The following is a 16,467-nucleotide window of genomic DNA, read 5'->3' as shown; positions in this document are numbered from 1 at the left end:
AATCAGCCATCCCATGGTAATTGTAGCAAATATTATTTGATGTGCATGAAGAGAGGTCTGTCTGTAACGGCTTTCCTGTGGTGAAGTAGAGGCGGACCAAAAAGCAGCGTGATTATATTGATTCATGTTTAGTAACAAAAGGATAAACACGAACACCACAAAACAACAAACGTGGAAAACCAAAAACAGCCCTGTCTGGTGCAAAACACAGAGACAGGAACAATCACCCACAAACACACAGTGAAACCCAGGCTACCTAAGTATGATTCTCAATCAGAGACAACTAATGACACCTGCCTCTGATTGAGAACCATACTAGGCCGAAACATAGAAATACCCAAATCATAGAAAAACAAACATAGACTGCCCACCCAACTCACGCCCTGACCATACTAAATAAATGCAAAACAAAGGAAATAAAGGTCAGAACGTGACACTGTCATGACATTATCACAGCAGTAGTCTGAACGTTTGGACGAGTTTCTTGGTCTATCGGCTGCAGCTAATGTCGATGGATTTATAATAAATAGCAGAAAAAGCTGTATGAATTCGAATAAATTACACTTTTATTGACCAATCAACCAAAACTAGATAGGAATTAATTCACCATTAATTCAACCTAATGTAAACGATAAAGCCCAGTGATAAAGATGTCAAGAATTCCTGAACAGGTATAAACCATACCAGAGAGCATGAAGCCACAAAAGGCTGACGACAAGGCTGACGACAAAATGGGAAAGCATGAGGTGTTAAACACAGAAGAGATTGGGGCAGCCAGGTCAGATTTTACGGCTTTTAATAATCCAACCTAAAAGCGTTTCCACAGTTACTGCTGAGAACAATGGCAGAGCGTTTCATGGGATTTCACATTCAATTAGGAGAGGCCAGCTGCTGTCATTCAGGATGGCTGTGGTTCTCCGCCAGTAAACACTGCCCAGTAGGAGCTCCAGTGGATAGTGTCTGAAACTCAATCAGAACATGAACCAAAAAGAACCAAAATAACAACCGCTTTTGTTCCCTGCCAGTTTAAATGCAAGAGTAGAGTTTGATCTCGTAATGAGCCGCGAGTGAAGAAGATAAGGCATGACAGGTTTTTGGAAATTGTGTGGAAAGAAATTGCTCGTGGGTTAATTAAACATAAAATCATAAAATGCATCAACCCCAAGGGACAATGTTTGCATATGTATCCAGCAATTAAAAATCTCCTGAATGCAGACAGGGCCGTGCCTAAAGGTATTGTGGGTTTTGTGTTAATCCCAGAGCGAATCAGTGTGATTGACGCCTAGTTGGAGGGGATGCTGCATACGGTCACGTGGGCCCTGGGCCGTCTATAGCACTGCCTGTCACTCTTAATATGCAGATTGAGAGGAACAGCCCCTTTTGTCAAGGTCATTTTGCATGTACACGCAAATGTAGCATGCCATGTACCTCAATGACTGGTGTTCTGGACACATTTACCATATTCTAAAATGAACACACATGGCACGAAATGCTTATTCATTGGCTTCGTTGTTACTGGAACAATTTAGGTGACTCAGAGCAAACAGGTTCATTTTCAGCAAGCAAGGTTTAATAAATTATAATTTACATGCGCAAATTAAGTACAAAAATATTTTTTAAAAAGAACAAACATTAAATGCACAAAGCTAACAGTTTGAATGCAACACAGTTTTGACTGTCAGGAAAATGTAACAGAACATTTAAAGGTACACAGATTGTTTTCTGATTGAAAGAGGCTTTGCATTTCCCCTAAAAAAAACATTGAAAACAGCTGAAAAGGCAAAAAAGACCGAATCAGTCAAAGATAATTACAAAGGTTCAGAGAAGATACAGTAGTCTATTTCACATCCAGGTATACAATGCTTCACAAAAACAATTGCCCATTGGGCAACCGGGCAGGAGATACTGTAAATCTATATGACAAATAATAGCAGAGTAACTATAGCTAGGTTTCCATCCAACTGGTGACAGATTTTCATGTGAATATGCTAAAATACGTATAAAAACAATATGAGCATTTTCCCACCAGAGATGTTTTTCCATCAAATTGACTTGTGGATAAAAGTCTGTGTGTGATGTAGTGCACATAAAGATACCTGCATGCTTTCCCTATGAGTCATAGTGGGAGGACCACACAACTTTAGTGGGAGGACCACACAGCCACTCCAAGTTTACTTCGATATGATGGTTATTATATCAATATTTGCGCATTAAATTGTTTCCACCAACATTTCTCACATAATTAATTTTACCAACACGAAAAGGTCCCACCTTGTCTAACGTATTTTGTTTTGTTGACATTTGGCAAGTTTACCGATAAAATGATCTGTTTCCATCAGGCCTGTCATTAAATGTTTTATCCGACATGTACGTTCCACGCATTAAAAGGTTGGATGGAAACCTGGTTAACGTTTTACAATATTTACCGCATGCGAGGTTACCGCTACAAAGCTACACAAAATAAAGACACGGCCAAGTCTGGTCCATCAGTGTTCTACACAAGCCCCGACAAAAATGGGGAGACAGACATGCAAGTTTAAGGTACATCACCATCCACACCCATTACAGGGGAAAATAAAGGACTGCTCAGGACTGCTTAACTGGGAGTGGAAACGGATGTATCACAAATGTAATTACAAAGATTCATATGTAATACAAATGCAATAGAAAAGTTCCTTCAAGTCTTTTCACAAAAAAAGTGTTTAGACAGCATCAAGCTGTTTTACAAAAAATCTGTCTCTTTCCTTCCTTATCTTAGCAGAATGGATGTGTCTGTTTTTCAGAAGAGGATGTCTTCCTTATCTTAGCAGGATGGATGTGTCTGTTTTTCAGAAGAGGATGTCTTCCTTATCTTAGCAGGATGGATGTGTCTGTTTTTCAGAAGAGGACGTCTTCCTTATCTTAGCAGGATGGATGTGTCTGTTTTTCAGAAGAGGATGTCTTCCTTATCTTAGCAGAATGGATGTGTCTGTTTTTCAGAAGAGGATGTCTTCCTTATCTTAGCAGGATGGATGTGTCTGTTTTTCAGAAGAGGATGTCTTCCTTATCTTAGCAGAATGGATGTGTCTGTTTTTCAGAAGAGGATGTCTTCCTTATCTTAGCAGGATGGATGTGTCTGTTTTCAGAAGAGGATGTCTTCATTTTTGATGAGGAACTCCACCACCTGCGGTTGGTAGCGGATGTCGTTGAGTGCCGTCATGGCGTCCAGGTTGGGAGCACGCAGGAGAGTGGGCCCAAAAATAATGCCCAGGTTCTCCGCATTCATCAGGTTGTCCTTCTCATTCAACGTCACCCTGAAGTAGAGACACATCAAGGACAGACAATTAACAGCTGTGTGTTGAAAACCAATTGAAAATGAACATCTGAGCATTCAATTACAACCATGTCTCAGTTACACAAACAGGATGTTACATATCACCAGGGCAGCGAATCGTTTTGTTGAGAAACTCACCTCTTTAAATGGGCCATGAGGTACCTCAGGGTTTCACTGTGTGCTGCAGGCAGCAGTTCCAGAGCCTCACGGAAGGCCTTTAGCCGCTTCTCTGGGTCTTCCAGCTCTGAGAAGCAAACAGATGAATGAGGTGAAAGCAGAGCGGCCACAAGACAGGCTCTCAGAACCTCTAAACATCCGTGCACAATGGTTCTCGCTGGAACTATACACTAGCATGAACGATCAGAGTACAGTCAAGGTGAGCTGCTGTTGAACTCCATATAACTGACTACCAAACGATCGTCATTTTCTAAAATGGAACCATAAGAACGTAAAGGAAGATCTGATGCTTATTTTATGTGGACTGCATGCAATAGCAACACATAAACAGTGGAAATGCGGTAAAGCACAGCAAAATACACTTGAAAAAGTCTCTATTTTGCAGAATCGTCTTTGAGAACTCAAGAAGCAAAAGGAAGAGCAGGATAAATGTTCACTGAACACTGCCGTCATGCGTCAGGGCTTTAATGTTGAGGGATTTACATGACTCAACCACAGACATGAAAACGCACACCAATGGCATTTCTTCTTGCATGGTGACTGAAACAATTATGCATCCTTTTAACTGGCAGAGAAGAGGGAAAAGCTGCTTAGGTCGGACTCACTTGCAGTCTCGATGAACCTGGGGTAGGCGTCGTAGGAGATGACAGGAATGGGTAAATCTCTGAGGTACAGTTTAAGTGCACCCGTGATGATGTTGATATCTTCATAGGCATTGGCAGAGATGTCTGTCTTCTCACCATCTGTGAAGAGATATAACACACTGTTAGATATGAGGAAAGGACTGGTTGGATGTGCACAAGGCACTGTTACGATTGTCTTGCTGATTGAACTCAAGGACATTGAGTTCAAGCAGCATGGCGTGCTGGCAGCGTAGTGCGAAGTGAAGAATAAAGGGCTTGTGTCACTGTGGGGGATGAAATCTAGGCTTCTTCTCTGTTTTGACTGGCCTGGCCTGTTCTACTTTCCCCTCGGTTCTACATCCAGAGCAGGCCATGGCCTAATTCTGCCGAGGGTCTACATATCACAGTGTTGTGAGTTGGAATGACACTCTGTCATGTGTGATCTCCCACACACGGGTCTAGCTAGGATTTAGCCCATGGCTCCAGGGTTCCCCCTGTCCATCTCTAAACTCACACTGTACTGGGCAGAGAATGAGGCAGACGATTTCTAACTGCCTCTTTAACTGTGATAGGCAAATGAAGTTGGAGGTAAATTAAATTTCTACGGTAAATTACATTTCGGTCAGCTACGGTTGTTGGACTCGTCGCATGATTTGCCATCCCCTGGCCCTGGCCCCTGGCCCTGGCTATACATCCTGTGACTGGACCGTGTCAGGACAAGCCGTGCTCTCCCAGATGGAGACTAATCCCTCCTCAAATGTGTCACCTTCCCATTAATACTGCCTCTATAAACACAACATTGAACTCAAACATGACCTAAAACCATCACATTGAGCACACACGGAGGCGCTAAGAACCGATAAGCATGCCGCGAGAGGCACCCGAGGGGGTTGTTAACACCCGGACAGAACCATAGGACGTCAAAAGAAGACATACCTCTGTCAAATGTCGACTTGACATCTTCGACTGAATCGCTGAATCCAGATATTCTGTAGAGCCCTTCAGACTTCAGCCCTATGACAGAGGGATAGAGAGGTTTAATGACAAACGCTGCATTTACACAACATAACATAGGACTGGAGTGGGCATCCAACACGGATTCAACTCAAGAGCAGAATAAATACAGCCAAATTCACCTTCAGCGGTGACCTTGGGCAACAGAAAAATTAAAAAGATCTACAATAGCACACAGGGAATAACATGGGCAGATGCAAATAGTTTTCTGCGTTATTGAATAAAACGTAAATAAAAACATCAATCAAATATAGCATGAGTTACAGACGTAGATTACCGGGCTAGACAATGAGGTAGAAATGAGGCTTCTACATCGTTGAGTGATTCAACTGGAATGCAATCAACTGAAACACCAGCAGCAGCAACACCACACAATCCTCCATTGTGTACAATTGCCAGGCCTCCCATCGGCTCTCCACATCAAATGAATGGAAAGGACCAACATTAGAATCATCCATCCTTCCTGTTACCTGCACTTAATTGGGTGTGTGTACATGTGGTGATTGAAAAATGCATCCATCCATTACTGAAACACACAAAATATAACATTTCCTGAAAGGGAAAGAGGGAGCGCGATTTCCAAGAAGGGTGCGATTTCCAACTATTTCAATAGGGCTATGGCTATCTATCGTCTTCTCACCTCTCGATTCAATTTCCTGTATGCACATGTCCACCACCATGGGCCGCTTGGTGTTGTGAGCTTTCACCAGGGTTGTTAGCTCACAGCTGTATACTTTCTTGATGTGTTTCAGGTCTGGCACGCAGTTGCAGGGTACCATAGTGGAGCACTGCTTGTGGACATTCAGGCCACAATCTGAAAGAAAAGAGAAAGAGGAGAGTCAGAATGGACAACCTGAGAGTGTTGAGTCTTCTAATGATATGTTCCAATAATATCATCCAATGATATCTTCCAATGACATCGTCCAGAGGAAAAAAATAGACCAGAATTGACATTGAAGTGTACCATGAATAGTCTGCATCCCCCAGATTGTTCATTTCATTTTTGTCGACTGGCTTGGTTTCGTTTTTGCTCGCTAAGGCCTAAATGCTCTTGATCAATATTTGGAGTCAGAATGTCATTGGACCACTGGAGAATTCTGTCCTGGCTGATGACTTAACCCTTTGGTCAGCTGCCAGGGGTGTTATTGGAGTCACCTTGAGCACTGGAATGGAACACAGGTCCACAAACTATCCCTCATCCAGACGGCGTGCCAGTCATGCATCAAAGCCATTCGTAACAAATTCAACAAAGGTTGATCTTACATCTACCAAATCTATTCTGGATTCTACTATGTGGCTTGGTTTGTTTTTAATCTGCACAAGAAAATAAAAAATTAAAATGACCCAAACCTCCTAGACGTATCTTGTCACAGAGATTTGTAGCACAACATGAACCTTATTTGTGTTCTTCTAAGCAGTGAATATGTAGTTTCAATGATCATCCCCAGTGCTTTTGTCTTCGGTGCTAGTGAGTGGGGCCTGAGGCGCAGCTGCCTGCATCAGATTCAGAGCAGGTTTCACCTTGCAGGGAGCACAGCAGAGAGCCGACACAGCGACTCCTTCTTCGCTTTGTAACAGAGGCTTTTAGAGGGAATTAGAGGCGCACTGAAAACAATGTGGCCTGGAGGAGGGAGACTCGGGCCTGCACGCTCCATTCTCCTCCAGAATCAGGGCTCGCACACAATGGCCGTGCAGGCAGCGATTCAGCCGCTGCGGGCTACACGAGACCTAGTTTCCTAGACTTAAATGGGCCAGCTCCTTCAAGCTTTAAGCAGTTCTCTGCCTTCTCCCAGTTTGGAAGAGGAACCTTTGACAAAAAAATTGTGCATTATAGTATTCCAACTACATCTCGAAATAAGCATTTTGTTCACTGCGTTTTTTTCCTATGAATACATGGTGTTTCAGAGGAAATATGTCATCATTGTTGCTCCTCAAATATCAAATCACACATTTTTTTTTTAAGTCACAAAAAGACTATGATGTAGAGAAATAGCTACATATATTTTGATTAAAATTGGCCCCAGAGAAATTTCCGCAGGCTTTACTCATATGCATTGATGCAGGGACGTAATTACCTTTAAGAGATGATTCTATTAAGGGTGTGAGACAGGCAGCGTAATAGAGGGCAGCCTCCCACCAGACACACACACACACACACACACACACACACACACACAGGTGGCCCCTGGGTTCCAGGTGGGGTGGGAAAGCCCAGAGGGAGCCTGCAGACAGACACTGCTTTACTGCATTGTCAGCTCTATCGCCATGGCGAGGAGAATACACTCCACGGAGGATGAGCTCTGCCCTGATTTGGCTAAAAGGGTCTGACACTGGAGTGGGGTGAGGGGCTGGTCCCACTGGTGGCCAATCAACACATCATCATGTTGTCTAACCTTTACTGTGCCTGAGATCTCCAATGCTTCTCTATTTTACCATCTCTAATGGCAGCAGCATATAGATAAACACATGGTCCTGTTGCTAGTTATTCTATGTTGTTTTCCACCACGCGTAGAATTTGGATGAATAGAGACTGTGCTAGCTAGGCTCTGTGACCTAGCTCTCTGGTTCTGGCTGCTGAATTTTAATGCGGGTGGAAATGGAGCTCCTTCCCAGCGCTCAGAGCCCCACTCCTCATTAAAGAGACATGCCAGCTTTGTTTTTCTTCACGGGCATGATGGTATGAGGCTGGGGGGGGGGGGGGGGGGGGGGGGGGGGGGGGGGCGTCCTCTGATGAGGAAATGTGGCACAACAAGCACTGGCAGGGGCTGACTTCCTGGTGCTCGCCCAAAAACACTTCACACATACAGAAAGAAAAGGGGAGGGCGTTTTTGGAACGCAAATTCAAACATCGCATAAGACTTCACTGTCCTAGATTCTGGTCGCCATGGCGTTAGTCTAAAGGAATGAAAAAATACGTGTCCACGTTTCATCCGATTGTCAGCAGCTTTCTAAAGCAACGCATCAATTATTCATGCCGCGGCTCCCACAGATATAAGTGCAGGTCACTTTGTCCCATTAATAATACATTAAATACAGACATCAGTCTACGTTACGGCCTTATTCGGGAATGATGAACACCGGAAAACTACTCCTTTATAGAAAACCACGATAACACTGTCTGCAGTTCGATGTGCCTAAATAACAATACCTGAAATTGCAGTGCACTAGTTTTGCTCTCAAGCGAATTAGTTCATCATTTCTACAGATCAATAATATCGCAACGCGTGCAAGCACTGCAGCAATGTGATCTCATGCAAGCCGTTTGCATGCTGCATTCATGGGTTACCCCACTTATGCTGCATTTTCTGTTGTTGTTATCCTAGCATCATGAAACCACTTATTGCCTAATATCCTGTGATAAAGATGCTGCAAAATCTTTTCAAAACCTCAAGTCAATTGAAAAATTACCCCTTAGATGGGGACAAAATAATTTAATGACCATACTGTACATTCAATGTAAATGACAGCTACACAATATCAGATCGTTATTGTTCACAGTGCAGCAAAATCATTCAACTAGTAACATCTGCCCTGATTGGATAGATAGGAATAGGTGTACGCGTGTTTAAAAATGGGAATCTATTCCCGAGACCATCAAGGGAGAATTTCAGCATGAATCCACAGAGGCATTCTCAACCCCCCACTTCTGCTGCAACTGGAGCACAGAGAGAGGAAGCCAGTCTGAGTCTGGACGCCACTGTGCATTATGATAATGGGCTGATCAATATATAGATTGCATATAGAGCGCATATACGTCTGCCGTCGAGTGGAGAACAATTGCTTTGTCCATTATGTGGGAATATGGGAGCTGCATCAGTATAAAACAATCGCATTAAAGCTTGTCGTTTGAACAGTGGCAGAGTAACGCCATTAGCAAAACTCACCAACTGGACCTCTCATTCATTCGTACAGGAACACGTCATTTTCTGTTAAAGCAAGGCATTAATGTAGAGTGAGAAGTACTTATTACAGTAAATCCTCAATATTGAGTCCTCATTTTACTGCGTTGCCCAACTCCTCTAATCTGTTCCCCAAATATTGGTGGGAGTTTAGATTAAGGGACGCAATATGACCCCCACTTACGCTCACATTACAAACCAGGTTACCCACATACCGGGGTGAGAAAAACATCAAAGTCCTGTACATAGATAAAGAACAGCATGGTGTTAAGTAAAACCAGCAGCAGCTGTACAGTGGCTTGTCTACTGTAAAGAACAGTACAGTACGTACCTGCACATTTGACTCCCTGAGCCGTCAGCCCCCACATGAAGTTGGCACAGTATTCACACCAGTGAGGTCCCCGGAACGTGTGGACCTGGAGGATAGAAAGAGAGACAAAGAGAGAGGATGGTTGTCAGATGCTGCAGTTATGTACCACATGGGTACCGCACCTTCCCCAGGTTGCCCTGGAGACACTACAATGCTGGCGTCTTAAACTAGCCAGATTGTGTGTGTGTTGGAGATGAGGGGCGTTTAGAGCCCAGTCAAATCTGACAGGATGCCTAATCTACTCAAACTGTTAATGAGTGGCCAGGCTGAATAGGGGTGGTGGTGGAGAGCGGGGAGGATGGGTGGGCACTGTTGACGCCGTGCCAGTGTGAGGGGGGCATGTTGTCATGGAAATGTGCTACGGCAACGGGTTGCTCAAGCAAGGGCAAGGAAGGGAGCTCTCTCTCCGCCAGGTAACATAACAACAGCTCAGCCAATCAGGGGTGCCTGATCCAGACCTATTGGGAGGAGGCAGAGCGGGCTCCCTGTGAGGTGTTTTCCTACACGACAATGGCAATAATGGCCCTTTTATGTGAGGTGAGAAATACTAGGGCCATCACCAATACGGTGTGTTAACTCATTATGGGATCAGGGACAGCATGAGAGGATTAGCAGTAAAACAATTAATCACAGTAAAATGGTATCAAGTCTGATGAATTGTGAGTTCATCAGACTATACTACTGGCAGGAAGGTTAGAATATATTTTGTGATTCATGGCCTCACAGGAAAATAAAACCTTATTCACTTGAGTATTTAAAGAGCTGCTGTCTTTAAAAATCAACAAATCCCTTTGAAAATAACCCACGTGGCATTTTATTTTGGCGTTTTTGTTGTTGTTGCGGAGGGTGTTTTAGTTGTGCAATTGGTTGAGTTCAGTTTTTCTCAAGTGAAAAAAATGTGTGATGTGTTGTCTTGTGTAAACAAAGTCGGGCTGCTGGGCAGGTCTGTCTCACTGTCTTTGCTATTGGACAGAGAGCAATCACCACAGCTGTTCACCCCATGTTAGTGGGAAAATGGACATCGTCAAATCAAAGCCAACCGTCATTTATCCGTTGTTACATTATGCTATAAACTCTGTTTTAAACAAGACTCTGTGACCAAAATGATCCTATTTACACTTTGTAGTCAATGTTTGACACTAAAATAACTGTTTCTGACTCATATTGATGTCACATTGTCAAAGAGATTTGTTGCTTTTTAAAGGCAGTCGCTCTTTACATAGGAACAATGAAAATTTGAATTCATTCATAAAATTTAGCACCGGTTGTTGTCTCTGGCTATTCAGGGAAATTTTTTCTCACATTTACATTTTTTTTCATCATACTTTGTCATCATATCTTCAAAGATATATCTTGGCTGTACAGGTTAGCGTGTACAAGGTTCAGGATCATTAGGAATGAAAATGCTCTGTCATTAACTATTACACACTAACCATATCAGCCCAGATTGCTTCCCGTGGAGGAGGGAGCTTGAAACATTTGAGCTAAATGTGTGACAGACCCTTAAAATGGCCAAATGGAGCATTCAGCATGGACTGGCTGGCATAGTAATACATACATAAGGAAGGAGGGAAGCAAGAAGAATGAGTCCTGTGAGTGTCATCTGTCCTAGAGCCTTTGAGGGAATGTTTCTTCCCCAGCTCCCCACTTCATTAACTTACTTACCCAAACAGGCTGAGCAGAGCAGACCAGAGCAAGTCTGATGACTGGAGCCTAATGGGAATAGCACTCATCCACTGTTTTCCCCCCTTCATCGCCTAATCTCCCCATCTGGTACTCAAACCAACAACAGTGGACCACAGACCGCCCAACAGATTTCCTTTAGAAAAAAGGCTCAGTGGAAAGACCCAACACAATCTTATTCGCTCATGCTTTCTCTCGCCCCATAACCCCCTGAACAGACATTCTGGTGGCCAACTGCCAGTGTAGGAACCTAATACACAAAAACGCCACCTGTCCACAACATGCTGAAATAGAAGCAATATTTTACAGTGGAACGGCATGACGAAGAGATGCAACTGCTCTTCCTGTGGCAATTTGTTGTCTCACCTTGAAGTTGTGGACTTTCTCGTACTTGGGCGGCAGGCTGTTATCCTTCAGTGCGGCTTTGCGGACCAGCGAGGTGAGCTGTGAATAGGCAAACAGTTTGAGAGGCTGCCAGATAGTGGCTGGAGGTTTCTGGGGTCCTGAGATCCTCATCCCCAGAGCAGCAGCCAGTATGTCCTGCTGGTTGGCCTCCTGCTTTGCCTTGTGCACCAAAGACTTCTCTCCCTTCCGGACCTCGTAAGACTCCCTGGATGGCATTCTGACACTCAGGTTGACCAAATCAGTTGAACAAGCAGCAAGCCCTATAGAGCAGTTAAAAAAGTCAGAGGTCCTCTGGAGAAGGAAAAAAAGAAAAAACGGGATGCTTAGAACTGGTCTAAACTATGTCATGTGAATTGCATTGCTCCAATTTGACAAGCCTAAACTTAGCGAAGAAACACAAAAATGGCAAAATCCAAAAAGCAGAAAGACGTGTCCTCCTTTAAATCCTCTCACAGCAGAGAGAGTTGGGATGAACGGTGCTCCAACGATGAGAGTGTCAAGTCCTGTGATGGCTGGAGTTGGATGGGGAAGAGAAGAAGCCTTGGGTGCTTGTGTGTTCCCTGGGAATATGCAGATGAGCTGATGTTGAGTTAATCCTCTCCTCCCTGTGTGGAGCTGATATATTCTCTCTGGAACACAGACAGCATAGTGTGTGTACTGTGGATGGATGCTGCCAGCACTACCAGAGTGAGGGGGAAGAGGACGGGGGAAGGACCCAGTCACAACGGATTAGATGGATCACACTGGCCAATCAGAGCGAGGCAGGAGCCTGCTCACGCTTTATCATTGCCGTTTCCCCGCCCCCACAACCCCCCTCTAAGATCCAAAGCAGGAGAGCTTGTGTAGGAAGAGTCGGAGCGAGTGTGGGTTGATAATGAGTAATGAATGAGTCATGCATCATCACTGGGCTACTGCTGCCCACAGCTAATGACACTGGTGGGCCGTTGAAGAAAGTGCTGTTTTCAAAATCTGGTTACCAACCGTTTACTGTTCCAGGGACCACAGGGAAAACATAAAGTAAACATTTGAACCACATTTATTTTCTCAAAATGAAAGTCACAAAATATGAATCATTGTGTCGGATGCGCTATGAAAAGGGAGAACTGATGCAAGGCCAGGTTTGTCCTTTGCAATAATCTGCCTGTAAGCCTATATTTCAGTCACCATGCAGACAACCCAGAGAGAGTTAACCCAGGTGTGCTCATTCCACACAATTACAAGCGTCTTAGGGTACATTTGAGCTTTGTTTTTTTTCCTGGCTTCAAATCCATAAACAGATTAAAGTAATATGCAAATCAACAGAAATGTAAAATACAATTTGATCTACCTAAATTCCCTTGAAGAGCAATCTGGTTTTATTTTTCCAATATGGGCAATGGAGAAACACCATAATGCACAGAATCCCAGAATTATACTGAACAAATGTACATTTCCCGAATACCTAAATTCACAGATAATTCCGTAATTCATTTAAAATGTCAAAATTCACAGACGACTTTCATGACATTTTCAAATTATTATCCTAGTTAAAATGGAAGAGAGATAAACATTAATTGAGCCTCTCATCTCAGTAGGATTCTGTCTGAAATTGTGCTCATTTTCTCTGTTACAGATGCCAGCACGGATGGTATGCTAATTCTGCATCACATATAGAGCACAGTTAAAGTGCTGTGTTGGGAATGATCTGAAACCTGCTACAATCCACACAGCGAGTCAAATGTGATTATACTCCCCCATCCCAGAGGCTGATTTGGGCTCAGCTGTTAGAAAGCCATCTGAACAGAGACTGGAGGTGGAGCAGCCCAGTATGAGTCCACGTAGATGAACACTCAATGCAATCAATACGGGGAGAGCTTATTGGCGGTTACTGTAGCCCCCCAGCAGAGAGAGATGGGGCAAAAGGAGAGCTGCTAGAGACGCGCTCCACAAACACACACTGGCTTTGAAGACCCCTGCAGGTATGATGGCATTCCATAACTGCTGTGTCCATAACTGAAAGGGATTTGGGCTGGACATGAAAGACATGAAACAGAGGCGGTCCAGTGGAGAGCTCCTCTACCACGCTGTAGAGCCCTCTCTCTTCAGGAGGGGTAGCTAGCTACCAGTGAGAGGCAGACACGTTGTAGCCAAAGCCTTTCATATGCCTCCGTCTACCCCTCACAGACCCTGGGTGCTTTAGGAAGCTGTGCAGAGTAATTGTGTTTCCTGCTGTTACGTGCGGAGCGAGCATCTGATACCCAGGATGTGGCTTTCTTTACTTTGAACGCTCCTCTAATTGACACTGATTGATTGGACTCGTTTCTCAAAGATGTCCCAAGCTGGGCCTCTTGAAGGATGGATGAATGCAAAAGCAGTTCACTTCATCCCGTTTGCTTTTCCATCCAGACACGCGTCCATCTGGACAAGTCTAAGGCGCGCGGGTTCATTTTGTCGCTGTATGCAGTTTCCATGTCTCTGATGAGGTTTTCGACCTGGTCTAAACAAGGTTTCTTCACAACCATCCGACAACAAGAATGTTGTGTGGAGTCTCTAGAAATGCTGTACATTTCGCTCGAATGCAACCATCTATTTCTGTTGCATTTACAATTCAGCTGGAATTTCTGTTGCACTAATATCGATTTTACAGACAGACATGTTACTAATGTTATCTTTCATAATAGTATCTTCAAAAAAGGAGGGCAGGCAAAAACCATTTGTGAGTTGGGATAGAGGTTAAGTAACGGCAGTCGTCTGTGGAGGACGGCGAGGTTGGTACATAAGGTAATGTTCTCTTAATGCGCCTCTCTGACCTAGCATCATCACAAATGGGCCACTATCACACTCTAAATGTGCGTAAGTGTGCTCTTTAAAAGGTATGACGGCATGCAAATGAGGAGGAGTGGTGCGGGCAGCAGCAGGATGGACGCACAACGGAAGGCTGACATGAGGCTGAAGCTGAGAGGACACTCGTACATCTCTCCTCAGCCTTGGCAGAATGATAGTGGATTCTGAGAGGTCATTAAATTGATCCCAGAATAACTAGGGCTGTCCAGAACTGGTCAAATATCCAAGATTATTAAAAAGAAGAGGAGGCTCAACATAAAAAGCAGGTCCTAACAACCCTAAGGAAAGAGCATATGTCTGAGTCTACTGTTCTCCATACAGGGGTTTCAAACAGAGCTGCACCCCTCCAAACTGGGGGTTGGAAAACACCAAGCAAATGGAAACAATGGAGGGGGGGGGTCATTCATGGTTTTAATAATGAATGTCTTCATTAGGAACTGTGATGGCTGGAATCGACTATGGCCTAATGGCTAATGGACTGAGGCACATGAGAATGCAAGCCGTGCGAGAGAACAATCCACCGATCAATACAACGGAACCATCCCTACTGTACCTATGCGTACGCATCGCCATTATGCGTCTGCATCCCCCCCCACATGCTTCCACAGAGGGGAACACTACAGTTCAGTATTGATATCATTACGGCTGTGGCTTGGGGAACCTTCCCCCCCCGAGGTGTGGTACTGTGGCTGGAAATTCGCTGCATTTTCTGCTTGCCGTGCAAAAACGAGAAAACCGTTTCCACCGTGTTTTTCCAGGACAAATAGATGACCTGGCTGTGAATGTGGCTGTCGCCTCGACAGTGATGCATGGTATGTTGCTACCACACTTTGCCATCCACAGTGGATTCCGCACAGCAAGGTTATACAAGGACACATCCATGTGGCTGATGGGATGCATAGGTATTGTGTTAACCCACATTGCACTGGTGTGTGGGGTTGAGGGATATCTCTTTCCTGAAGAAATGATGACCTCACATCAACTCGAAACACATATAAGAGAAACTATTCCAGTCTTTCATTAAATGTATATAATTGAGAGGAGTTTATAACCAACAACTGTGTACTTAGAGTGACTATTCTCTGGTCAAAAGTCTACTATGTCCTGCATGAAATGCTAACTTCATCCGGAAATAGCATAACCTTGGAACATTGGTGCTCTGTCTCTGAACAGCTGATGACGATCAGCATACGCTAGCCACGCTCATCTTCTCAAGCAATCAAAAGACATCAATTCAATTGTTTAAAAAATATGAACTTATCCAATCAGAGTCATCAGATAACCTCTCCAGCCTTGGGATTAATCTTCATGACCGATGAAGGATAGCAGGGATTACTGAGGGCGTGGTTTGAGACGCTCACAGAGCACACAATACAGCACGATACAGTACATACTAGCCTTCTATTAACCTGCATTCACTGCGGCCACTCTGTCCGCCACTCTCACTCTTCTGCGGTTATGCAACTGTGCTGCTGCCTGTATAACACTCCCCCGCATGACCAGAGAGAAGCCCTTAAAGCAGCTCCCTCCAAGGAAACGCATTCAAGTTCAAATGAACGTTCATAACCGATAGGGCTGATAGTGCTTCCGTAGGCGGCTTTGCCATTTCCACACAGAGAGAAGATGTGCATTAAATTGTAAAGAATATAGAGCACATCAGAGAGCTCACCAGCTCAAAGCTAGGAAGGGACATGATAAATCGCTGTTACAATTATACATTAGGTTATGAGTTCACATTCTCTAGATATTGCTCAAACAAAGATGCCTTTCAATATGTATGAAATGAAGAAGAAAATGGCCTATTGAAATGGCCATAACCTGTGCTGAGATGTTCTCTGACTGCTTTGTCTGTAAAGTGCAGGACATAAACCTGTACTGTACTGGCCAAGTTGTGGTTTATCATTGGTTGGCTGTAACAACATCCGTAGCAACCCCTCATCTTCATCTTCCCCTCATTCCAAGGGAACAGCACTGGTGTTTCATCACTTCCTCCACACACCAGCCCTTATCTGGTTGCCTGAAATAAGCCCGCCAGTCCCGCGAGGGGACAAAGTAAATGTACGCTTTGGAGCTAAAGTCTGAATAATTCAATCTGTGTATTCCATACACCGAATGGATATTACAACCTGACCCGAGAGAAACACTTGAGTGAATCTTTAC

At 44.1% G+C, this 16,467-nt stretch overlaps 1 protein-coding gene across 2 annotated transcripts; it reads right to left on the bottom strand.

The window, feature by feature from the left end:
* Positions 1 to 1,548: 1,548 nt before the first annotated feature.
* Positions 1,549 to 12,180, bottom strand: LOC110501439 (N-chimaerin). 2 transcript variants are annotated; one of them, XM_036958796.1, is made up of 8 exons: positions 11,446 to 12,180; positions 9,358 to 9,442; positions 5,768 to 5,941; positions 5,050 to 5,127; positions 4,096 to 4,233; positions 3,452 to 3,557; positions 3,097 to 3,293; positions 1,549 to 2,949 (listed from the first exon to the last, which is right to left on the bottom strand). In XM_036958796.1, the coding sequence occupies exons 1-7, from the start codon at positions 11,698 to 11,700 to the stop codon at positions 3,122 to 3,124; spliced, it is 1,008 nt and encodes a 335-aa protein (XP_036814691.1). In that variant the 5' UTR covers positions 11,701 to 12,180; the 3' UTR covers positions 1,549 to 2,949; positions 3,097 to 3,121. The 2 variants fall into 2 exon arrangements, with proteins under 2 accessions (XP_036814691.1, XP_021434679.1); XM_021579004.2 differs by having other exon boundaries at positions 1,549 to 3,293; positions 11,446 to 12,179.
* Positions 12,181 to 16,467: the final 4,287 nt, after the last annotated feature.

This window comes from Oncorhynchus mykiss, chromosome 22 (genome assembly GCF_013265735.2).
Source record: "Oncorhynchus mykiss isolate Arlee chromosome 22, USDA_OmykA_1.1, whole genome shotgun sequence".
Classification (NCBI taxonomy): Eukaryota; Metazoa; Chordata; class Actinopteri; order Salmoniformes; family Salmonidae; genus Oncorhynchus; species Oncorhynchus mykiss.
The sequence above is the reverse complement of the archived record's forward strand: the minus strand, read 5'-3'. Positions and strand labels throughout refer to the sequence as shown.

Excerpts from the sequence above, each read along its gene's own strand:
- LOC110501439 (XM_036958796.1), bottom strand. The coding sequence starts at position 11,700 with ATGCCATCCAGGGAGTCTTACGAGGTCCGGAAGGGAGAGAAGTCTTTG. Across the intron at positions 9,443-11,445 it reads AGAAAGTCCACAACTTCAAG|GTCCACACGTTCCGGGGACC; the intron begins GTGAGACAACAA and ends TCTATCCTCCAG. Across the intron at positions 3,558-4,095 it reads CAGGTTCATCGAGACTGCAA|AGCTGGAAGACCCAGAGAAG; the intron begins GTGAGTCCGACC and ends TTTGCTTCTCAG.